Below are 23913 nucleotides of genomic sequence, written 5' to 3'. Positions count from 1 at the left end.
TCTGTGCCTGGGGGGGGGGGGTGACACTCCCCCCATCCCCTGTTGAGGGGGCAGCTGGAGATGCCCCGTGCTGTCCTCCTGCCACACTGTGTGCAGGGGGAGAAGCAGACAGTGACAAGGATGGGTGCCCAGGGATGGGGCAGCTGTGACCACACTGACTCTGCCTGCTGCCCTGCATGTCCCCAGGGAAACCCCAGCTCATGTCACCAGCCTGTCCCCCATGGGCAGGGTCAGTCCCCACGCCCTAGCCAAGCCCAGAAGAGTGCCAGCCCCCAAAAACACACCTCAGGGAGCTGGGACACAACGGGACAGTCAGTGGTCACAGTCGGTGACAAAGCAAATGGCAGCACATGGGGAAACTGAGGCACGGACTGCAGGCAGGTGGGTCCTTCTTGAACTCTCCCAGGTGACAGGGCAGCCACCAGCCCGTCCCAGATCACTCTGACACCTTCCCCAGTGCATTTGTCAGCGTGGCCCAGGTTTGCCCAGGCTCTGGAAGGCACCGTGGGCATCAGGCACTGCTGCTGGATTACTGACTGGATTAGGGAAGCTCGGAGGGGCTGAAGGAGCCCCTGGCACCCAGCACCCACTGCTACCATCATGGGAAGTGGCAATAATGGCAGAAAGCATGGTATTTAACTCAGGCAGATCGTTAACTGGGGCAGGGGTCCTGGCTGGGTGGCACAGGGGGGGTTGGAGCTTTGCTCCATCCCTGGTGTCAGTGGGGGTGGCGGGGGGGGGGCAGGAGCTGGAGTGAAGCCACCTCTGGCTGTGGGGCTTGGTCACCACTCTGAGCTTGCCCAGTCAATGCCCCATCCTGGCATGGCCACCAAACCACCTGCAGCATCATGACTGTCCCCTGGGACCTTTCTGGAGGGCTCCGGGTCACTGCATCTCAAGCGTCGGGTTCCCATTGACACCCCCAATGGCTGCACGTTGCTTCATCGCTGGGTCACATCCTGCAATTCCCCTTCCCCAAAAGGCAGCACGTCCTGCTGCCACCCTGGCTCCTGCCCTGCTGCAACCTGTGGTTGCCCTGTGTCCCAGGTAAGCCTGGTGACACCAGCCTCAGGCACCCAGCCATGCTTTACCTGGATTTATGCTGCAGCTCTGGCAGTTGGAGCCAGACTCAGCCATGCCTCTGCTTGGGGAGGGCACCAGACACCCATCCTCAGGGGCAGCTGGGGCAGTGGGGCTGGTGGGTGCCCACGTCATGGCCAGGATGTGGGCTCTGAAGGTCTTGGCCATGCTGCAGAGAGCGGGTTTTGTGGGAGCCAGGGCTCAACCCCTCCCAGGGACCGCCTGCGTCCCCCCACTCCCATGGAGGAGCAGAGGTGGGAGCTGGAGGACCCGGCTTCATGCTCATCCCCCATCCTCATCCTCAGCTCCTACCAGACACGTCCGCGGGGCCCATGCGGATGCAGCCGGGCGGCGTCACCTCCGGCAGCGGAAACTCCCCCTGCTCAGGGCCAGGCGATAAGTCACGGCTTCTCCTCCACCCCTTCCCCCTCCCCTCGCCGGGATGGGCTCCATGCCCTCCTGCCCTGCAAGGACCCTGCGGACTCAGCCCCACGTCGGGGTGTCCATCCCAGGGGACACGCACCGCCGGGTGGGCGAGGGGTCGGGCAGGGCTGCTGGCTGCAGGCAGGGTGGGTGCTGAGGGGTGCTGCAGGGATGCCCAAGGGGTGCTCGAGGGAGCTCGGGCTCTTTTCAGGGAAAGCCAGGTGTCCTCTGGGGGTGATGCCTTCATTAGCCACATCCCTTTGAGGCAAGACGTTTAGTTTGGGATGTAAGAGGATGGTGGGACCTGCCCTGGCACCTGCCAAGGGGAGCGCTGGGCGTGGGGGACGCTGCCAGCCCTTGGCCACCTCTTCCATCCACATGGATATGTGGCAGTGCTCGGCTGTCTGGGGACACACTTTGGGTTGATAAAACCCAGGGACGTGGTGTCCTCAGGGCCATGTGGCACTTGAGTGTGGCAGCGGTGATGGGCGGGCAGCCTGCCCGCTCACGTAGGAAGTGGGGACCGCTGCAGCCCCCTAAGACCTGGGCAGGGAGGTATCTGCCAGCAGCCACTGCGGATTTACAGCTCACTGGAAAATCCACTCATCTCATTAGGGCCTCCCTGCAGCTTCTGCTTTCCATTGCAAACACGGGGCTGTCCTGAGGGAAACAGGGAAAGCCCCTCGGGGTGCCACTGGCTGTGTGGGGCTCCGGTGCCAAACGCTGCTGGGAAGTCCTGCTGCAAAGGAGGTGGATTTGTTTATTGTGTGAGGGATTGAAGAGGGGAGATACCATCCTGCTTGCCCAGGTAAGACCAGACCGGGAAGCTTTGCACATGGTGGGAATGGTCTGTACTGGGGGAAAGTGGAGGGGGTTCGGTTGGGAATTGGAGCCGTGAGTTGTCTTTCCTTCACCTGGTTTATCACCTGAAGTGGATTTGGCATCTAAAAAATCTTCCAGTGTGGAACTTGGCTGCTCTGCAGGGAGGGACATGGCATGGCACATCCCCCCAAGCTCCCTGCTCTCAGGGTTCAAGCTTTGGTCCATATTACACTGAACCCCTTGCTGTGTCCCCAGCAGCACCCACCCCACACTCCCCACAGCATTTCCAAACCCCTTAGTCCCCGCTGAGGGGAAAGAAATGACTTTTTTGGGTCACCTGAAGTCCCTGCTCTGCTGGGACAGGCAGTGAGGGTGGTGGCACTGGGGAAGACAATCCCAGCTCCCTCCCTGCGTGTGCAAAGGCGGCAGCATCTGCTGAGTTAATGCCTCTCGCAGCCCCGCTGCGCAGCTGCCTCTCCCATCGCTGCGCTCAGCAAAGCCCAAATGCTTCCAGGGGGCTTCCAGGTTTCAAGGCTTGAGGACCAGAGAGGGGGGGTGGTGGTGGAGATGAGTGCAGACGCTGTGACATCTGCTCCGGCTCAGCAATCCCCCTGGGGAAAGGTCCATGCTACAGCAGGGCTGAATAAATGATGCCGTTGGCTTCAGAGAGTTTTGGCCTGGATAGAAGTTTATCCAAACGTCACCGGTCCCACTGCTGCACCTGGGATGTGGGATGATGGCTCCTGGCCAAGGGCTTGATCCAGCCAGGACACGGTGCTGAGGGATCCTCAGCCCCACAGCAGCACTGAGGCTTTGGGGAGGTTTTTGGGAAGGTTTCGAAGCCCTTGTAGGGGGTGAAACAGGAGATGTTGGGTTTTGGCCACAGTGCTGGATGCCAAAATGACCCTGGTGTCTGGAGTGCCCAGCAGCTTGTGTGCTGGGAGGAGCTGGCTGCCACAGCTTCCCAGCTCTTCTCTGGATGGGGGGGGCAGGGAAGCTGAGGGGAGGTGGAGACCCCCAAGCACAACCCAAAGCCTCCTCCCGGGTGGATCCTTGCCACAGGGGCAGCTGGAGGAGGTTCAGTGGGGTGTCACCCCACAGCAGCGCAGCCCTACCTTGGTCCCCAAGGGCGCTGGAGACACTGGGATATGACAGGCAGGGCTGTCGGGGGGACAGATGGCACCAGGCTCTGGACAGATGGTACCAGCCCCAGACAGGCAGCCGCAGGACCGAGGGGCCCGTGACCCCGGGCAAGCTGGGCCGGTCCCTGGGGGTTGGTCCCTGCCGGCCCCGGGTGGGCGGGGGGTGGCCCCGGGGCTGGCACCGCTGGCCACGGACGCGGGGGGTGCGGGGGGGCACCAGCCCGGGGAGGTGATGGACACGGGCTCCGAGGAGAAGCAGCGGCCCGGGGAGGGGTCACTGGCTGGGGGAGGCGGCACCGTGCGGGGACGGTGATACCGGCGCGGGCACCGGCTGCGGGGAGGGGGAAGCACCGGGCCCGGGATGGGGCACCGGGCGGGTCGGAGGGGCGGTGGAGGGGTGACAAGGGCAGGGGGGGCGGTACCGGTGGGGACAGGGGGTGACAACAGCCTAGGGTGAGGGTGGGTGACAGGGGCCGGGGGGGGCGGCACCGGGCGAGGTGGGGGGGCGGCACCGGGCGGGACGAGGTGGGGGCAGCATCCTGGGACAGGGGGTGGGGTGACACCGGCCGGGGAGGCGGTACCGGGTGGGGCGGGGTTGGCAGCAGCCCGGGGTGGGTGGGTGGGAGGGGGGGGGTGATACGGGACGGGGGGCGGCACCGGGCGGGGGGGCGGTGCCGCGGGCGGAGCTGTCCAGCACCGGCGCCTCCTGAACGTCCCAGCGCCGCGGGGCTGGGATGTCCCCGCTGCCCCCCACACGCCGGGGCCTGATCCTGCCGGCTGCTACGGTGCGATGGGACCGGGGGCCGGGGCTGGCTCGTCCGCCCCGTCCGGTACCAGGCAGCTCCGTGTCCCCATGGGGAGGGGACACACATACACCCCCCGAGCCATCGGCGGGGTCCCTGGGTTGAGGGGTCAGGCAGTGAGGTGAGGGCGGGGGGGGGTGGGGGGTGGGACACGGAGGGGCTGTGGGGATGCCGTGGCTGGGGAGGGGTCTTGGGGGCTCCTTGCAGGGGGTCACAGCCCCGCGCAGCGCCCCTCACCCCGCAGCAGGGCTTGTGCTGGGCAGAGCCCAGCCGGGGCACTCTCGGTCCAGCTGAGAGCCAGCCCTGGCTCCCAGCGAGGCTTTATCAGAGGGGGTTAAACACCAAACGGGATCGCCGTGGGGTGGCTAAAGCAGAGATTAGCGCTGTGGCCACGGGGCCGGCCCTTCTCCTCCTGCCCCAGCCTCATCCCTCAGCGGCTCCCAGGATCCCTGCATCGTGCCGTGGGGAAGCAGCCAGCCGGGACAGGCAGGGCTGGGTCTGCCCGGGCTTCCCCTCCCATCTGCTGCCTGTACCCAGGAGAACCCCCTCCTGCGCCCAGTGTGGGCCCCCCAAACCAGCCACCCCCGGCATCGCCCCTCTGGACGGGCAGGGAGAGGGGAGCAGTGAGACTTCCCTGGGGAAGGACCCAGCCCGGGGTCCCTGGCAGTGTCCCCGGTGGTGACACCGGCTGGTGGCCAGGGCAGGGCCCGGGGGCCGGAGGAACGGGGTGGGTGGCTGAATCAGCGGCTTGTTCTCCTCTGAAGGCTCGTTCCTGCCCCTGCTGCCTCTGTTTCTCTTAGGAAAGTTTTGTGTCCCCTGTGTCACAAGGAGCCTTTTCTTTGTCACCCTCCCAAGCGTGCCAGGGAGCAGGCAGCGCTGGAGCACGGCCAGCCCTGAGGGCAGCTCGGGGCCGGATCCTGTGCAGTGCTGTGAGGTGCCTGTGGCAGCTTCCAGGGGCGGCTGTGACACGAGCCAGGACCTGCCCCTTGCCATGGGCTCGGAGCCTTGGGCCACTCACACCCCGGGGTTCACCCTGGGCTGCCCCCCCTACATCCTCACCCTTAAAGATGGGGATGCTTTGCAGCCCCCAAGCATCTCCCCAGGGGCATCAGAAACAGCTGGATCTACCGCAGCCCCTGGGCTCCTGTGGGTATCTTAAGGATGGGTCCCAATTTACAGATCTGCTCTGCAGCCCAGCTCCCCCAGGGAAGGATCTGTCTGACCTTTTTCCTATTTATCAGCCTGGTTTCAGCTCCCTCATCCCTAACATCAGCTGTGTCAGGGCAGGGAAACTGAGGCACAGAGCAGCAAGATGCCAGCTGAAGGGTTTAATAGCCTTTTGCATCATTCAATGTTCATGCTCAGGCTCCTGCCACAATTATCCCAGGGATGTGGGAGAGGCTTTCGTGCCTGGCAGGGATCTCTCAGCTGCAAGAGATAAGAGAGAAGCAAATTCAATCTGGTTTATAAAAGTCACCTCAAACCACTTTGGGACCAGAGTGCAATGCTTGCAGAGCAGTTGGCTGCTCTCCTGAGGCCACAGGAGAGCTGGAGGGTGGTTCTCCCCAAGACATCAGGGAGGGACAGGGACTTTGGCTGCTCAACATAGCCCCAGAGCTGGGTCTGAGTAGGGCCAGGAGGGCAAAGAGCTGGGGAGTGGTTGTTCCAGCTCTGCTCAGGTGATGGACAGTTCCAAAGTAGATCTGCTTCTACGCTGGGGATGCTCCAGTGACCCCTCACGTGCGAAATGGGGACATGAAATGAGACTCAGGCTCCAGGTCCCTGTATTAATTTCTGGCTACTAAAATCACACGTGTGAGATGGAATTGGACACCAGGCTGAGGAATTAGCTCAGAGCACAACAGATGCCTCTTTGAAGGAGATGCCTTGAGGCTTGTGTTTGTCCTGGGCTGAAGGACGCAGCCTGTTTCATTTTCCTTCAGCGTGAACACCCGTGTCCCTGTGAGACACGTCTGAAGGGATCAGAAACAACCTCACCTCTGGGCCTAAAGGTTGGGAATTCAGGGAAATCTCAAGTTCAGTGCTGGAAACAGTAAGTATCAGTCCAGTGCTCCAGATCGAAGCTCTGGAGGTGGCTGGGATGAGCATCCTTCCTCCAGCAGGGACATGAGCATCTCTAGCTGCCCAGGGATGCTCATCCCCCCACACCCAGGCCAGGCTCCGCTGCCTGCACCATTGCTGCATCTTCTCCAAAATATCCCCCAGTGCTAAGATATCTCAGGTGTGTCTGCTGCTTCCCACCACCATGGGACCCAGCAATCCCATGGGAAGAGGGATAAAACCCACCCAAGCAGCTGGAAGTCCCAAAGTTCAAGGTCGAGTGCAAAGTTCTGGTGGTCCCGGTGCCTGGAGAGGGAGTGACAGGCAGTTCCCAAGAGCTGCTCCAGGGCCATGGAGGCCCCAGGGCTGGGTTGTATTAAAGGAGAAAGTGGTTTCCCTCTCGAGCTAATTGCAAAGGAGCTGCCTGTGTCTATCTAGGTCAAGCTGTAACCTGCTTTAGCTGGGTAAAGCAGCCGCAGGGCGCTGGTGGGATGCACTTCCCTGGCACCGTGGCACATGAGGTGCAAGGGTGGGGGGGGGGGGGTGTGGTGCCCAGTCCCCATGGGCAGAGTTTGGATGGGGTAGAAATCAATCTGGAAGGAAATGAAGGATTTGTTTGGAAGAAGAATGGGCTGAATCTCTCCTGGGGGTGGTTTTGGTCTGTGCTCGTTAATAAAACGATGGGGTGAGTGGGAGGGCTGCTTGGTGTGGGAGTGGCTCCTCCTGGGGCTGATGGGGGGGGGGAAATGGGGACTTGGTGGGAGTGGCTTTGATGTGTCCCTTTGGTTGACATCCCTGGGTGCAAGACCCCAGCCTGAGGGTCTGGCTGGTGCTACAGCCTGGGGGAGCAGGGCAGCATCCACACCTCCTCCTGCCCATTCCCAGGGAAGCCCCCCAGCATCTCTAAAGCAGGGTGAAGCCTGAGGAGGGGTCACCCATGCTTAGCAGGGTGCAGAAAAAGCCATGGGTGCCCTCAGAGCCCTCCCTGAGGTGCGTGCTGCAGGGAGGGGATGGCTCTGGAGCCCAGCACTCAGCAGGCATTGGCATCTCCTGGAAAACCTCAATCCTGCAAGCACAAGAGGAGGATTGATGCTTTCTGTGGCCAACGTGCCAGCTTTGGCTTCTGCTGCAGCTGCTGCACCGCAGCAGGGTGGACACTGCTGGGCTCAGAGGGGAGAAATGGGAGTTGTGGCCAGGAGAGAGAATTATGAAGTGAATAGATTGGAAAAAGACCCAAAAAACCCCTGGTTACAGCCCCGATGCCACATGCCTGGTGAGTGGGTTGTAGGGCTGGGGGTGCTGCATTGCTGCTGATGCTCAGAGGGTGCTGGTGAAGGGGAAGTTGGGACTGGCTTTATGGAGGTGGTGGCAGATGATCTCCCTCCACATCAGGGGCAGAGCCACAGGCAGCAGCCCCTGGGGCTGGAGGTGCTTGTGCAAGGACCTGGAGGATGAAGTAGGTGCTTTGGTGCAAGGGGTTTAACTCCTTGTGTCCATGGGGCTGGGGTCTTGCTGGCTCTGGGCCCCATCCCAGGGTGTTTGCAGGAGGAATTTCGCAGCTCAGGGCTGCAAACTGCTCCTGTCCCCCAGGCAGGGTGCTCCTGGGGCAAGGGGCAGGGCTAGAGAGAGTGGAGAAATCACAGAACTGGGGTTTGTGAGTGTGGGTTGCAGGGCACAACCTGGGGACAGCCAGTGGCTGCTGTGAGGTGCTGCTGGGCGAGCTGGAAAAGAGGTCTGGAACGTTCCCCAAGGGATGTGCTGGTCTCCAGCTCCAGGGTAGTGCTGGGCGCTGAGCCCTGGCTGCTTTACTCCTAGGAGTGACCTTTGTGGGTGCAAGGAAATCCCATGGGGGCAGGAAAAGCCCCCCATGGCCCCTGCCTGCAGCACCCTTGGGTGCTGCCTGGTGCCAGCACAGGGCCCCTCACTGGGGCTGTGGCCAGATCCAGACCCCTTTGCCAACACGGGGTGTGTGACAGAGCCCTGATGCCTGTCTCCACCTCACCCTCCCCAGCAGCTTGGGGACATGTCTGTCCCAGAGACCCCCCCAAAGCACCTTGTCCCAGGGGTGTCCCCCTTCCAGTGGTGCTGTGGCTCTGGGCATGACCAGGGCAGAGGCAGAGACGTGTCAGCCAGGACGTGTGTGTGTGTCAGTTCCCTCTTCTCCCCTCACCCAAACCACCTTGAGAAGACCCTCGCCCACAGCTGGTGCTGTGATGCCCAGATCTTGTCCCCTGTGTCAGCCCTTCTCCCTGTCACCCAAAACCCCCCAGCCAGGAGGGATGGGGGGCTGATGAGCGATCCAGCTCATGTGGGGCTGATGGAAGGACATTGTGCTGTGCTCAGGGGGGCTCAGGGGGTGGGGATGGGGGTGTGGGGCAAGGCTTGGACTTTGCTGCCCCTTAAAAGCCTGCAAAGAGCTGGGCCATAGGTTGGGGAAGAGGAAAAATGGGGCAGTTCGGGGTGTTTTTGTACCTCCTGTGCTGGGAGATGCAGAGGGTGCAGGGCTGGGGCTGGGTGCTGTTCCTACTGGGGTGATGGGACCTGCCCCCCTGTCCCCATCACTTGCCAAGGAACCTTCCCCAGCTCTGGGGAAGCTCCATCTCAGGCGGGTGGTTTGACAGGCAGCCAGGCTGCCAGCCCTGGCTGCAGACAGAGCAGCCTGTGTGTGGGTCTGTACCTGGGCAGCCGTGTGTCCCACCCCCCCAATCCCACTGGGAATGGCTTCGGTTGGCTCCAGTGCAGCCCCCAATGTCCTCACTGGAGCAGCCACACAAAGACCCCCTTGTGCTCTCTGCACCCACCCGGCCCTGAACCGGCACCATGGGAGTGATGGGGACTGAGGGTGGGCGACCTGGAGCTGATGTTCCTCCCTAGGGTGTTTGGGGGAACGCCAAAAACCTCCAGCTCCCTTCCCTGGGGGTTTTCCTTCAAGGAGGCTGAGCAAAACTAGGCTGGAGCGATGCACAAACTCTGTCCTGGGGCATCTGTGGCACCCAGGTTGCCTTTTGATTCACTGTGGGTGTGGCCAGGCAAGGGAGCAGAGGTTGGCACACCTCCCCATCTCTGTAGAGACACCTCCATCCCCTGGAGAATCCCTTTTATTGGGGAGTTTTTGGTGGTTTCTCCTGAGAGCTGCAGGTGAGAGGTGGCTGGAGGTGGAGCTCCTTGGTGAGCTCTGCTCTGCCTGCCTGGGCAGAGCCTGTGGGATGGACGAGCTGCTCCGCTCGCCGTGACTGTGCTGATGTCCCTGTCACTGGTGGTGGCAAAGATGGCCCTGCCAGCCCATGGGTGCTTCCTTTGGGTGGGGTGGTGTGCTGAGCTCCCATCCTCATCTGCACACCAAGTCCAGGGGGGACAGGGTGGTATCCCAGGTGGTGGGGCCAAGGACAGTCACTGTGGGGCAAGATGGGAGCAAGAGTTGGCGTGGTTGGTGTTTGGTGGGGGACATTGGGATGGGGAAGGCAAGGATGGGGCTCAGAGCCTGAGGAATGGGGTGACATAGCTGGTCCTCATGCTGGCTGGCATGTGGTCTCAGGTCACCAGGAGATGGTCTTTGGTGACCAGGAGGTGGCTTCAGGTGAGCACAGGGTGGTTTTGGGGACCAGGAGAAGGGTTTAGGTGGCCAAGAGTGGCCAATCCAATCCTGCCTGAGGTGCAGCCCTGCCTGTTGAGGGGCTGTGTCCTGCTGCACGGGACCTGCTGCAGGGACCTGGGGACAGGAGGATGGGGCTGCACAGGCTCCCTGGGGAGGATGTCACTTGTGCCCTGGCCTGGGGATCCCTGCAGGGAGCACATCACCCGTGTTCTCACCCTGGGATGTGGGATGCAGTGGGCTCCTCCCAGGATAGGGACATCAAGCGCTCATAGTGGGAGCCAAGACCTGGTGTGGCCAAGGGGATGTGGGTGTCCCCCATGCCCACTGCCCTCGCTGTGCCAGGTCCTGCTGAACCCTCCTCTCCTCCCACAGCCTCACCAGCCATCATCGCCTCGCCAGGATGAACGGGACAGCCAACATCAACCCCGCTGGCCGCAGCCACTACGTCTCTGCCATCCCAGTGCCCTGTGCCCACAGCAAGCCACACGCTGCAGCCCCCCCAGGCACCTCGGGGCTCCCCGTCCCCCATGGGGCTCTGTCATCCCGCCCAGGGAAGGCACCAGCTCCTGGTCCCAGGACCCTCAAGCCCAAAGCTGCTGGCAGAGCCGCCAGCCGTGAGCTGGCTGAGAAGAGGGAGGGCAGCTCTGGCCCCCCCCTTCGTGTGGGGCAGAAAGCCCCAGTGAGACCCTTGGTGTCCCCTGGGAAGTTGCCAGAGGCAGTGGGCAGTGGGAGGAGAGGGACAGGCAGGGCTGGGGAGGCTGCAGAGCTGCCAAAAGCCCTCCCGGTGCAGGGCAGGGGTGGGGGGCGGCCAGGGGGGTGCCCTGGGAAAGGCAGTGGGGTGGCCATAGTAGAGACAGGGGATGGTGGCTCGCAGAGCAGGGGCCCTGTGTTTGGGTCAGGGGTCATCACCTTCTCCTCAGGCCCCCCTCACAGCCACCCTGTCACTGCCACCGTGGCACCCTTCCAGTACCGGTAAGTCCTTGAGGGAGCACGTGGGGGTGGGGGACAAGGGATGGGGAGAGGCGGCCGGGCATGGTGGGGGTGGCTGTGGGGAACAGTGGTGTTGGGTCTGGGGGTTGTTCCCCCAAAGGGGGGTTCCCACCAGGTTTGGGGCACTGAGGCTTCTGGGGGCACCCATGGGAGGGAGGTGGGGTGGGCTCAGTGGGGAATGGGGTGATGGGGTGCCCTGGGACCCCTCCTGTCCTGAGACTTGTGTCCCCAAACCCTGGTAGAGTGCTTTAGACAAGGCACCATATCCTCAACTCCTGGTGGTCCCCATCTGTGATGAACCCCCTGCTCCCCACCCCCTTACCCTCCCTCTGCCCCCAGGCTGCAGGAGGACCAGGCAGAGAGGGTCCCATCCCCGGGTGACCAGAGCCCCAGCGCTGTGGAGGAGCCTGACCCCGTCCCCAAACCTGGAGACCTGGGTGAGTCCAGAGGGGCTTTGCCGGCTGTGGGGGTGTCGTGCTGGGGGGTGCCAGGGGCAGGGGGTGATGCCGGAGCTCAGACCCCCCCCAGCCCTATGACAGAGCAGAGGTTGGTGGGGTGGGGTGGTAGAAACCCCCACCCAGGAGGGGCCAAGGCTGGTGACCCCCAACAGCCACAACACCGCACTCAGCAGCGTGGCATCACCCACATGGGCAACCTCCCCCCCTGGCTGTGGCATGGGGGGACCGTCCCCTCCCGTGGTGCTGGCAGGACATTGCTTGGCTTGGCTCCTTTCCCTACTCTTCCCAGTTTCCCGACGAGCTCCAGGAATGACCCATTTCCAAGGAGCTGGCAGAGAGACGGTGCGGAGGCGGGTGCCGCGGCACCGCTGGCTCCCCGCACCCAACGCAGGGGCACCCCCTTTTCTCAGCAGGCAAACGAGCCCAAGTTCAAACTCCCCAATTACAACATTGGGGGGACCCCCCCCGACCCCATCCCCTGTCCCCCATCCCTCCAGTGCTTGCTCTGCTGGGAGGTTTTGGAGGGGCGGCTGCTGGAGGGATGCTGGGGCGGCCGTTGCCAGGGTAGCGGCAGTGGAGGATGGTGGGATGCTCCAGGGATGTGCAGGGAAGGGGAAAAGAAAGAGCCGGGAGCTTCTCCGGGTGATTCGAAGGGACAGAAGTCGGTCAGAGCCACGGTGGCTCCTGGCACAGCCCGGCTTTGCCGTGGGGTCCTGGAGGGGAACGGGGGTGAATGCTGAGCCCCACTTTGGGAAGCACCAAAGCTGGTGGGGAGCGGGAGGGTTTTCCAGGAGGGAGCCAGGCTGGCGTGCCTCCAGCACAGCTGCCCTGCTCGCCTTGGGGGAGGTTTTGGGATGAGGATTTGGGGATTCAGTGCTGGGGAAAGGGCCAGATCCTTCCCCTTACTCCATCCACCCCTGGCCATCCCCGGCCATGGCAGCTTCTGGGGCTGAAGGGAACAGGGGACATTGGGAAGCGCCAGATCACACCACCAGCCCCCAAATGACATCACCCCCCCTAAATTTACTCCCTCCAGCAGGCCCTACACACAGGCAACAGCCCCATAGCTCAGCAAGGGGTGTGACAGCCCCCCCAGGCTCAGAGCAGCTTTGGGGTGCCCCAGCAGCAGTTTGCTGCAAAACACCCTTTTCAGGGCACCCTTCACTGGCTGTGAAGTTTTGGGGGTGCCTCAGCCTCACTGGGGGCTGAGCTCTGTATCACCCAGGGTGGCTGTGCTGCTGTACAGGGGGGTGGGCTGGGCTGTGGGTGGGTGGGGGGGCTCATGCCGCCCCCCACTTCCCCGCTCCTTATCTCGGCAGTGAGTGCCGGGCTCTAATGCAATATTTCCCGGCGGTTGCCATGGCAGCTCGCGTGAGGTTACCAAATAGACTTAATTCACCCCTCCCGAGGGACGGGTAATTAATGAAAAATGATGATAACCAGATCCTGCTCCCCCCCACCTCACCTCCCCCCCCCCCCCCCCCTTTAATTCCCCCGGATCACTGGAGAGGCCCCGCTGGGTTTGGGGGCTGTGGGGTCCCCCGGGGGTTCCCGAGGCCCTTCCTACGCTGTTTGGGGTGAGATGGGGAAGTTTTGCCCCCACCCCACCCTCGGGGCCGGGGGTGCGGTGCCGGGGCTGGGTGTGGGGACCGCGGCAGGCGGGGCGGGGGGTCCCCCGCTGGCATCACCCACCGCCCAGCCAGCACCCGGCACATCTCTTCTTGGCGGGGGGGCGGGGGGGCGGCGGCGGGACCGAGCTCGGTGAGGGGGCAGCTCTCCCGGGGCACCCCTCGGGGGGTGCAGCCAGCGCCGCGCCTCCGGCTTCATCCCCCGCACGGGGGTCCCGCTCGGACCCCGGTCCCACCCGCTCCCGGGGTCCCGCCCGGCCCCGGGATCCCGCCGGCTCCCGGGGTCCCGCCCGGCCCCGCAGCCCCTCGGGTCCCTCCCGCCCGGCCCCAGGGTCCCGCCCGGCCCCGCCGCCCCCCCCACCCCCGGCCCTTGCCCATCCCCCGGGGGCGGTGCGCGCGCCCCCGCCCCGCCCCTCTCTCTCCCCCTCCCTCCCTCCCTCCCCGCCGCGGGCGCGCGCCCCGCCCCGCCCCCTGCCCGCGCCAGCCGGGAGCGGAGGAGGGCGGGCCCTTTTTGTTTGCCCCTGACATTCCGCTGGTTCGCAGTGTCCCGCCGGCGGCGGAGCGGTGAGGTGGGGCCGCCCCTTTTAGCCCACCCCCCCGCCCCCCTTTCTCATCCCCACACCCCCCACCCCATCCTCCGCGGCTCCTCCCCGTCCCGCTCCGCTCCTCCCCGCGCCGCGCCGGTAGGGCGGGCGCTGACGGCGCTTCTCTCTCTGTCTCTCGCCCGGTGTGTCCTCGGTGCCGCAGCAGCAGCAACAGCAGCAACAGCAGCAGCGCCCGGCGGGTTAAATGATTCCAGCGCGGGGATGCTGGGGAGCAACATCAAGAGCCTTCCCGACGTGGAGCTGGGCGAGGAGGAGCGCGGCTACCGCCGGGGCCCCGACGGCGGCGCGGTGATGCCGAGGCGGGCGAAGTCGGCGGCGGCGCCGGTGGCGGCGGCGGGGCCGCGGGGCGCGGAGCTGCGGGTCTTCAAGGCGAGCAGCGCGGAGGGCCGGCTGCCGGCCGGCTCCAACCTGCGCAAGCAGAAGTCGCTCACCAACCTGGCCTTCCTCACCGACGCCGAGAAGAAGCGGCAGCTCTACGAGCCCCGCTGGAGCGACGACATGGCCAAGGCGTCGGCCACGGGGGCGGCGGCGGGAGGGGGCGGCCGGGGAGGCGGCGGCGGCCCCCGCGGCCGGGAGGCGCCCGCCATGTCGCGGAGCTTGTCCCGCTCCGAGCACTCGCTGCTGCCGCCGCGCCCCGCCGGCCCCGCCAAGCCGCCGCCCGCCGGCAAACCCAGCCGCATCCCCCGCGGGCCCTACGCGGAGGTGAAGCCCCTCAGCAAGGCCCCGGAGGCGGGCGGGGGAGGCGGCGGAGGCGGCAAGTGCGACGACGAGCTGCTGGGCGGGAAGGGGCCGGCGGTGGCGGCGGGCACGGAGGAGAAGCCCTACCTGAAGGTGGACCCCGAGCTGGTGGTGACGGTGCTGGGCGACCTGGAGCAGCTCCTCTTCAGCCAGATGCTGGGTGAGTGCGCCTGGCCGAGGGGGACGGGCGATGGCGGGAGTCTGGCCGGCCGGGGCCAAGGAGAAGGGGTGCGGGGGGGATGGATGCGCCCCTCCGGTGGGGAAGGGGCCATCCGTGGCCAGCAGCTCTCGCCTGGGCTGTGCAGCCTCCTGGTGAGGAGGAATGGTGGGTGGTGGTCGAATTCGTCCTCACCCACCCCCCCCCAGCCACACGTGTCTTTTCTGGGACGTCTCTATAGCCCACCAAAGAGGATGTGGAATTGCCTGGCCAGGTGTCCCAGCTGCTCCCCGCCATCGGGGTGGCTTGTCCCCATCGGGGTGGCTTGTCCCCGGGGTTGACCTTGGCCCCCCTCGCTGGGGGGCTGCGGCCGGAGGTGCCGGGCGGAGGGGTCTGTGCCGCTGGGCAGGGGGTTTCCCGTCCCAGAGAGCTCTTCCCAGACCCTGGTCTCAGGCTGAGGAGGATCCTCTGAGGATGCTGCCACAAGATTTGCATGAGCCGGTTCCAGCCCGTGGCTTTGATGGCTGAGCCTGCGCGGTCGAGAGCTCGTTATGTGCACGGAGGGGTTTCGTCAGAGCCATGGGGCGCTGGGGACCTGCGGTGCCTCTGATGGTGGGACCTGCGGTGCCTCTGATGGTGGGACCTGCTGCCTCCCCCGTGGGCTGTGGCGCTGGGTCATGCCCAGCCCTTGCGTTTCCCTCGTGGCCACACACTGATCTCCAGGAAACTGTGGCACCCTCGGGAGCCCTCTGCTCTCCCCTAGACCCAGACCGGCAGCGCCTGTGGGCTCAGGGGGCTTGGCTGGATGAGGATGGTGGGTGCTTGTGGCTCCGAAGAGCGCTGCTTGGGCTGGCAAACCGGTGGGAGAAGATGGCAAATGAGGGCTGTGTAGCTGCCATGATGCTCCTAGTGCCCGAGTTGGCTGGGTTTAAAGCTCTGGTGTTTGGTGGTGGTGGGGAAAGCAGCAGTACAGGCAGGGCTGGGAGCCCTGGTGTATCCATCCCTCTCAAATTCCCTGCCTGGGACCCCCTTTTAGGGGACCTGCAGCTTCTGTGGCATTTGGAGAGCTGGCTTGAGATCACAGAATCACAAGGTGATGCTCTCTGCTAGCTGCGCTGTGAGCAGATCTCTGCTGTGGGGAGGAAGGGGAGAGATTCGCCCCGACTTGGGGCTGGGGAGTTTTGGAGAGGTGGAGCATGTGCTGAAGTCAGCCACCCATAAAGCTGTGCTGCTCCAGGAGCCGTTGGGGTGTCATGATGCACACAGACCCTCCGAAACCATCGCCCTCAGCCCCCCTGGCCATGCACAGCTGTGAGAGCAGCAGAGGTGGTGTGTGCCATACCAGACCCCCTCCCTGGCAGGGGTCCTCTCTGCTTGCTGGAGCATCCTGGGGCTCCTTGGGGCTCCACAAGCAGCTGGTGGACAGGCAGAGCATGAGCCCGAGGTGGGGATGGGCGGATTGCAGGGATGGACATGTGAGATCAGCCTCGTGACAGGCTGTGGGGCATCAGGCTGCCCTGCAGCTGGGCTCGTGGACGGGTGTCCTCAGCCCTGGTGTTGGGGTGACACCAGACACCATGGGAGCAGGGCAGGGGTGTGGGGGGCTTTGTCGCTTATGGGATTAACAGATCTCAACCCACTGGTGTTGGTGTAGCTGGGGGCAGCTTGGCGTCCCCCTGTGGTGCTCTGCTCTTAGATGGGGAGGTCTCCTCTGTAGCCACAAGAAAAGGCCTTGCTGGCCTGGCCAGCCTGTGGGGGAGTGGTTCCCAGTTTGTTGCAGTTGCTGGAGTACTGGAGGCCCTGCCTGCAGGACAGAGACACAAGTGTATGCTGAGGAAGAGCATGGGTTGTGAAAGTGCCCCCAGCCCCTGCTTTGGTCTCTGGGGTTGTGGCCTAGCCTTTGCCTGTGGTGGGGCCTGCTTCATGGCCTGACCTTGACCTTGGGAGGTGCTGAGCATCCTCCTGGACTGTGTTAACCATCTGAAGGCTTGGCCAGCTGGCCTGTGAGGGCCAAGTGCTGCTGAATCTGTCCCCTTGCTCTGTGCATTTGCTGAAATACATCGTTTTCCAAGGCATACAGACTGCTGAGCTTCTTTCAGTAGGGACTGAGGGCTGGTTGTCCAGTGTCAGGTGGGGACAACAGCTGGGGTGGGCAGGCCAGGAGCTTCTCCCTGCTGAAACGTTGCTTTCCTTCCATGTGGCTCTACTTCTCACCTTCATGGGAGCTGTGCTGTTGAGTCATGCCTACTTTACCACACCAACCATGACCTGGTGCGTCCCTGACAGCGTGGCAGGGATGCCCAGAGGAGCTGGGGATGTGCAGTGGAGGGAGCAGTGTGGCAGTGGTGATGGCTGCTCGGTCACTTCTTGTGTGGCTGTGGCAGGACCAGAGCTGGGGTGTGTGGGAGCATGGCCACATGCTGAACCCCTGGTCTAACCCCTCTGCTTGGTGTCTGGTGTGAGCCAGGCGGGTGAAACCTTCTCCAGGTGTGATGGTACCTTCCACAGCCTGGCTGCCCCAGAGAGGGGTTGTTCCTGCAGTGGGGATGGACCTGGAAGGGACAGGGTCCCACTTGCCCAGGAGGTTGGGCTTCACCAGCTGGGGCTGGAGAAGCCCCCAGGAGAGGGGCTTTCTTGTGGTTGCTACTGGGAGTGCTGGGGAGGGAGAGGAGGCTGCTCTGCTTTTTTTCCTGGATCCCTTTGGCAAGAGAAACATCAGCCAGAGCGGTTTGGCCACATCTGCTGGAGGCCAGGCTAGCCAGAGTGACAGGAGAAGACCCACGAGCGTGGGTTGTGCTGGGATGAAAGAGGTGGTGGGCGTTGCTGGGACTTGCAGCTCCTGCAGACCTTGTTGTCCTTGAACTGCTGACCTGTGCTGAGAAGCCTGGGATGCCTCTGCCTAACCCGAGCTCCCTGCTCCACCAGCCATGGCTGCTCTGCAGAGACCTCGTGTGTCATTGCTCTCCACACCTGAGTTCTCATCCCTGCTGAGTGCCTCCTCTTGCCAGAAGCACTCCCAAGCCTTTGCTGGCCAAAAACATAGTTTATTTAGTGGTGGCCAAATGTTACCTCTCATTCAGTGGCTGCTGCTGCTGTGTCATCTGTTGGATGGCACCAAAGCCTTTGTAGAGCTGCTGAGGAGAGTAACCACGTTGAAAGTGGAGCAGCCTGTGCGAGGAGGGAGAGGTCAGCAGGGCATGGTGACCACATGTGCTTTGTGGAGGCTATTTCCATCCCCCAAATTACACAGCTCCCATCAGCCAAGGACCGAGGCTTCTCATCAGAGCCTCCTGGCAGCTGGGGGTGCTCATTACGCCTGGCCATGGGATGAAGGGTATGGAAGGAGTGTGGCCAGCGTGGTGGAAGAGCTGGTGGTTACAAAGCTCCCCGTGCCCAGCTCTGCATGCAGGTGCAGAGGCATATTATGGGCTGTGAGCGAGTTTGTTCGCGCTGGGGCGCGGTGCCCAGCCTGATTGCTGGGCACTTTACCTAGAGGTCCCCGGAGCACCTCTGAGATCCTGCAGCTACTTTGTGCAGCCCTTTCCTTGCCCATCTCTTGCTGTGTGTGCTGCCTCTTAAGTGGCTGCTAATTCTCCTCAGCGGGTAAGCGGTGGGTGTTGCGTGGGCTGGAGCCAGGCGGACACACGTGTGATCCCAGGGGAGATGGTGTTCCCTGAAATGCTCCCTGCAGGAGCCTTGGCAGCCCTGTCAAACTCGGCAGGTGCAGCTCGACCCTCCTGGCAGCAGGTAGGGATTGCCACCCACACCCCAGCAGGGATGTGATGCCCTCAGTGGGCAGCGTGTGCCCACAGAGACCCCTGTACCTCTGTGGTCCTGGCAGGGCAGACCCCTTCTACACTGGGGCTGGCGACTGGTTGGGCAGCGGGTGCCAGCAGCCCCGTTGGTGGTGGAGAGGAGAGCAGCCAAAGGCCTGGTGTGGGCAGATGGGCTCCTGGAAGGGCAGGAGCTTCATGTTGTATCCGACTGTGGGCAGTTTATGAGAGAAATCACAGCGCAGGAGAGATGCTTGGCCGGTGGCTGCTGCGTCCTGCCTCAGCACATTCCCCACTCCCGCCAAGGTGAGCTCACCAAGGTATCCCTTCCCAAGGAGATCCCCTCCTGACGACCATCCTTGCTGGCCAGGCAGATGGGATGGGGCTAGAAGGAGTGCTCCTGCCCCATGGCATTCCTGCCCCTGCCCCACAGCATGGCTGGCAGCTTAATGAAGCCCTAACGAGCCGGTGGCAGCTCGGTGCAGCGATGGCCAAACTCCCTGGCAGGAGACCATAAGGAGGTCGGAGACCATAAGGAGGTCAGAGACCAAGTAGCCCTTCCCAGTGACAGGAGAGGGTTATTGCCTCATAAAGCAGGCCTGATATCACTGTCACTCCAATGTTATTCCTCTCTTAAGGCCTCCATGTGATGAGGTTGATGGGGTAGAGTTTTATTTCTCTCTGGCAGTGAGGAGAAAGGGGAGAGGTATGTGATGGTGTTTCTGCTTCCAACCTGTTCCTGGGAGCTGACAGCAAGTAGTGGTGCCTCCTCTCTCCAGCTGAGATGGCTCAGGGGGCTGGGAAGGAGGTCTGGAAATGTGACCTGAGGCTCCCAGAGCTTCTGCTGAAGCTGTTTGGGATGTGCCATGACCCCCCTGATAATGGCAGTGGAGAAAATGTGCTGAAAAAAAACATATCCAGATTTGTATTTCAAATTTTCCTATGGAAAAGTAGCAGAGAAAAAACACTGGATGGCAAAAATATTTGGGGGTGCACTGCTGAAGCAAATACATCCCCCAAAGAGCCTGAAAATTGCTGCTCAAAAGGGGCTTTCCCAGAGAATCGGAGAGAATCTGGATGAATGCAAAATTGTATGTGGTTCTGGAAATGCTGTTTGGGATCTGCTGGGGGGGGGGAATGATGTGACCACAGTGGGGCCTGGGTGATGTCCCTCCAAGGCCTTGTGGTCCCTGAGATCAACTGCTGAGCCCCCCATGGGTCTTGTCAGGTCCAGGTGCCTCATGAACAATGTGCCTCCAGCTTGGGTGGCACTTGGGGAACTGGTGGTAGTTCTGTGTCCTCTCCTGGTGCCCCATCCCCAGCTTCACATCTTTGGCTTCCCATGCTGGGACACGTTTCTGTACTCAGAGAGGAGGGCTGTGGGGTACCAGTCCCCTCTGCCATCACCCTGTTAGGTCCATTTAGGTTACCAGCATTGCCTCTTGTGCTGCTTCTCGTGGTGCCAGGCAGTGGTTCTGCTGTTACTCCCTGCCCACTCTGATCCAAGGGCAGCACTTGGCTGATGCTCCTGCCCGTGGTACAGGGTAGGATTCCTTCCAGCTCAGCAGAGAGCTGAGGTGTGTGTGATGTCCCTGTGAGTGATGGCAGCCCCTCTGCTGTAGCCAGCCTGTGCCCTCACCTTGCCTGGCACTGCCTAGGGATGCCCAGGTGGTTTTCTTCAGGGCTGTGGTCTCAGGGTCAGCCCCATCCCACTGCCTGGGTCCTGCAGTGCCAGGCAGACCCACTGATGTGTCCTCCAAGTGACCTGCTGGGCACCTGCATGGTTCAGAGCCCCCTTTGTGCCACCACGTGTGTGGCATGTGGTGCCCCGTGTGTGTGGCGATGCCCTGGGGCCGTGTGTGTGTGTGTGTGTCAGTGCTTCTGGTACCAGCTGTGGTCAGACCCAGGGGTGAAACTGCCCAGCCTGGATCCACTTGTGGGGTGGAGCAGGGATATGGCTCCATCCTTTGGGGGTGGCTCAGTCCTTGTCCTCCCCTGGCTTTGCACCTTGAGGGTGTCTCATATGCAGGAGGGGGGGGTGGGAGATCAGATGTGGTGTGATTTTTGCCGTATCTCCTGCCCACAGTGCAAAGTCACGTCCTCCTCCAGGCACGTGAAGCAGCTCTCCTGGGGCATCCAGGGGAGGGTTTGCTGCTTCTCTGGCTGTGGAAGCAGTAAGCTCAGGAAAGCAGAGTACATGTGAGGCAAGGAGCCCAGCCAGGGGGGCTTGGTGCTGCCTTGAGGTGGGATGGAGGGGCTGGGGTGGGGGTGGGTTAAGGGGGAGCAGGGCTTTCCCCCGCTGCTGCATTGCAGCTCGGAGCCGGGGAGCTGAGCGCGGAGGGGAGCTGGGAAGGCAGGGGATGCTGCATTGCAGGGCTGAGATTAGAAGCTGTGCAAAATGGAGATGTGCCTGTGTCAAGGCGGGTGTGACACTGGAGAGCGGTGCCCAGCACACCCGCTGGTCTGCTTGTCTTCCCTTTAATCCCTTCCTTCCACGGTTTTGTTTGGCTCGAGCATCCCTTTCATCCCTTCCACTGTTATTTGTCTTGTCCAATTGAGGCAGTAATGTATTTTTTATTAATTCAGGAGAAGGGCTGAGATCCATCTCCTGCTGGAAGGAGCTGCTTGACTCCGTGTAGGGGAGGCTCAGCACAAGCACAGCACCGCTGGGCAGGATGCTCTCCTCACCCCAGGGAGCAGCCCTGCAGCAGGGAGGTGGCCCACCATGGCCAGGCATGTGTCCCCACCTCTGTGAGCATGGGAATGTGCCAGTGCTAGGGACCACAGGGTTTCCCACAACTACCTGGTGATATTTATTCACTCCACATCCCTCTTAGGTCTTGTGTCAGCGTCGGTGTCTCAGCCCTAGAGTCCTCCTGCTCATCAGGAGGTGAGCACTTTGCAGCCTTCCCCTGCCCCATGTCCTGGCCTGAAGCCTCCTCCTGAATTTCCAGAAGGAATTTGTGGAATTAGATTTGGAAGATGTACAGGCAGAGCTGCTCTGGCCTCCTGTTTCACACAGGCTGGGTCTTGCTCAGTGGTGAAGGAGAGGATAGTGAGCTGGCTAGGAGGGACCTTCTAAAGGGGACCCAGTAGGTGACTCTAGTTGGGAACTGGAACTGAGGGTTTTGGGCCACGCTCCTGAAGCTGTGGTTTGCTCCTCAGGTTGTGAGCCTGACTCGCAGCCGCAGGTGACAGGACAGGGAGGCTGGGCTCCATGCCAGCTCCGTTGGCTCACCAGCTGGTTGGCAGGGTTCAGCTCCGGGATGGGAACCTCCCCTGCTCGGTGAGCTGGAAGGACAGCTCGTGGCTGAGGTCCTCTGCAGCTTGTTGAAGCTGCTGGAGGTTGTGGTTGTTCTCCTGCGACCCGGGAGAATTGGGAAGGGCTGTGCCTTGGGCACTGAAGCCTGTGGGATGTGAGCTGGAGGGGAGATGTCCGTGTTGGCCCCGTTGGCTGGGGCCCTGGGCAACCTTGTGTAGCTCCAGGCCTGGAGGTTGGTGGCCCTGCCTGTGGCAGGGGGTTGGAGCTCTGTGATCCTTGGGGTCCCTCCCAACCCAGACCAGTCTGTGATTCTATGTGTAGCACTGGCCCTGCTGGGTACCAGCCTGTGTGGTTGGCATCTGGGGTTGGTGCATGTCCCACCTTTGCCCAGCTTGTGCAAGGTTGTGTCCCCAGGTGTGGCAAAGCTGGCTGGGAGGCCCTGCAACCAGACAAGCTTCTTAGGAAGTCTTGGGCAAACCCAAACTGGTCTTTACTGGGAGCCCAGACTGGCTTAAGCTGAGCTTTTGTGGAGCTTTGTCCCTTTTCCAGAGGGACAGAGATGTCCTTGATGCCACCACTGCACGTGTCCCAGTGCCACCCTGCGCTGAGCAGCCTGATTCAGCAGGCAGGCGTGAAGCACATTAAAAGCTGCGACTCAGGTAGGGCTCCAGCTCTGGCTATTTATATCCCCGGGAGCTCTGCGCGTGGCTGCGGGCTGAGAATAACTCGCTGCGGAGACGCGGCTCACGATCACGCGTCCGCCGCCCATGCGCAGCATCCTGCTCTCGGGGTGGGTACGTGTGGTCCCCTGCCAGCCTGGACTGACACAGAGGGGGTTCAGGGTGTGTGTGGTCCTGTGCCAGCCTGGACTGACATGGAGAGGGGTTCAGGATACATGTGGTCCCCTGCCACCCTGGATTGACATGGAGAGGGGTTCAGGATACATGTGGTCCCCTGCCAGCCTGGATTGACACGGAGAGGGGTTCAGGGTATGTGTGGTCAGTCCCCTGCCAGCCTGGACTGACACAGAGGAGGTTCAGGGTGTGTGTGTGGTCCCCTGCCACCCTGGATTGACATGGAGAGGGGTTCAGGGTACCTGTGGTCCCCTGCCAGCCTGGATTGACACAGAGAGGGGTTCAGGGTACGTGTGGTTGGTCCTCTGCCACCCTGGATTGACATGGAGAGGGGTTTAGGGTACCTGTGGTCCTGTGCCACCCTGGATTGACATGGAGAGGGGTTCAGGGTATGTGTGGTCCCCTACCAGCCTGGATTGACATGGAGAGGGGTTTAGGGTACCTGTGGTCCCCTGCCAGCCCGGATTGACACGGAGAGGGGTTTAGGGTACCTGTGGTCCCCTGCCAGCCCAGATTGACATGGAAAGGAGTTTAACCCAGTGGTTTTATCAGCCCGTTTGTCGTGGCGCAGCTGCGTGGCCCCATCTTTGGCAGGACCTTTTGTAGTGAGCGTGGTGGCACAGCTTGGTCTCCCTAAAACCCAGCCCATGGGGAGCAACCTTTGCTTTTCCATAGCCCAGTGTGTGTGTGGAGATGTGGGTGCTGGCCGAGATGGTCGTGCTTGGGAAGTGAGGCAAAGGAACCTGCTGTTGGGGCTGGGACCTGCGATGTTGCAACTCATCCCTGTAATGAAGGCCCCAGGCTGGAAGCGTTAGATGCTCTCGGGGTGTTTCCATTTCACTTTATCTCTGCCTTGTCATTATATTTCCAAGCTGATGCAAACAAGTGGAAGAATAGAGAGTGGCTAATTCACATCGATCGCTGTGGCGCGGGAACTCCCCGAGGTGAGCTGGGGCTGGCAGCACACACGTTTGATGGGGCAAGAGCATCCTTCCCCAGCTGGTTCCCACTGTGGTGCCGCAGGGGACACGCTGTCAGCCTCACAGGGACCTGCTCCCCATCCTGAGGCTTCTCCCAGCTTTGGTGTCTCAGAAGCTGGAGAAGGCTTTGCTGGGGCGAGTGTAGTGTCGTGGCAGTGGTGGAGCTGGGCAAGGCAGGGGAGTTGTGATGTGCCTCGGGGTGGGAGGGCTGCTCTGTGGGATGGGGGGGTAGCTGAGTTCCTCCCTCGTGTTGAAACCAGGAGGGAAAACATTTGACATATGGAGGCTGGGAGCTGGGATGATCCAGCTCTAGGGCAGGGCTGATGTGGGGACATGGGCACCGTTGCTACCTTGTGCTCAGGACCTGTGGCCACCCAGGTGTGGACTTGTGCAGCCACCTTGCCTTCAGCCTCGAGACTTTCACTGTGCCAAGGGAGTGACGAAGAGACAGCTCCAAACTCCCAATGAGCAGAGCAAAACCAAGGGAAACGAGGAAGTTCTGCTTCCTCCCCATCCCAGCAGGGAAGACGGGCAGTCTCCTG

General features: G+C 62.4%; 1 protein-coding gene across 1 annotated transcript in view; it reads left to right on the top strand.

Annotated features, from left to right (window-relative positions):
* The window catches only part of NAV1 (neuron navigator 1), a 72868-nt gene that overhangs the window by 2757 nt on the left and 46198 nt on the right, over positions 1-23913 (top strand). The window contains exons 2-5 of the mRNA XM_084275808.1: positions 10299-10898; positions 11256-11353; positions 13546-13566; positions 13750-14505. Of these exons, the coding sequence (XP_084131934.1) occupies positions 10327-10898; positions 11256-11353; positions 13546-13566; positions 13750-14505 (1447 nt within the window). The 5' untranslated portion in view covers positions 10299-10326. The remainder of the gene's footprint in view (positions 1-10298; positions 10899-11255; positions 11354-13545; positions 13567-13749; positions 14506-23913) is intronic.

The sequence above is a fragment of the Gallinula chloropus genome, assembly GCF_964237585.1.
Source record: "Gallinula chloropus genome assembly, chromosome: 27".
Taxonomy (NCBI): Eukaryota; Metazoa; Chordata; class Aves; order Gruiformes; family Rallidae; genus Gallinula; species Gallinula chloropus.
This window is presented reverse-complemented; position numbering and strand designations above follow the sequence as displayed.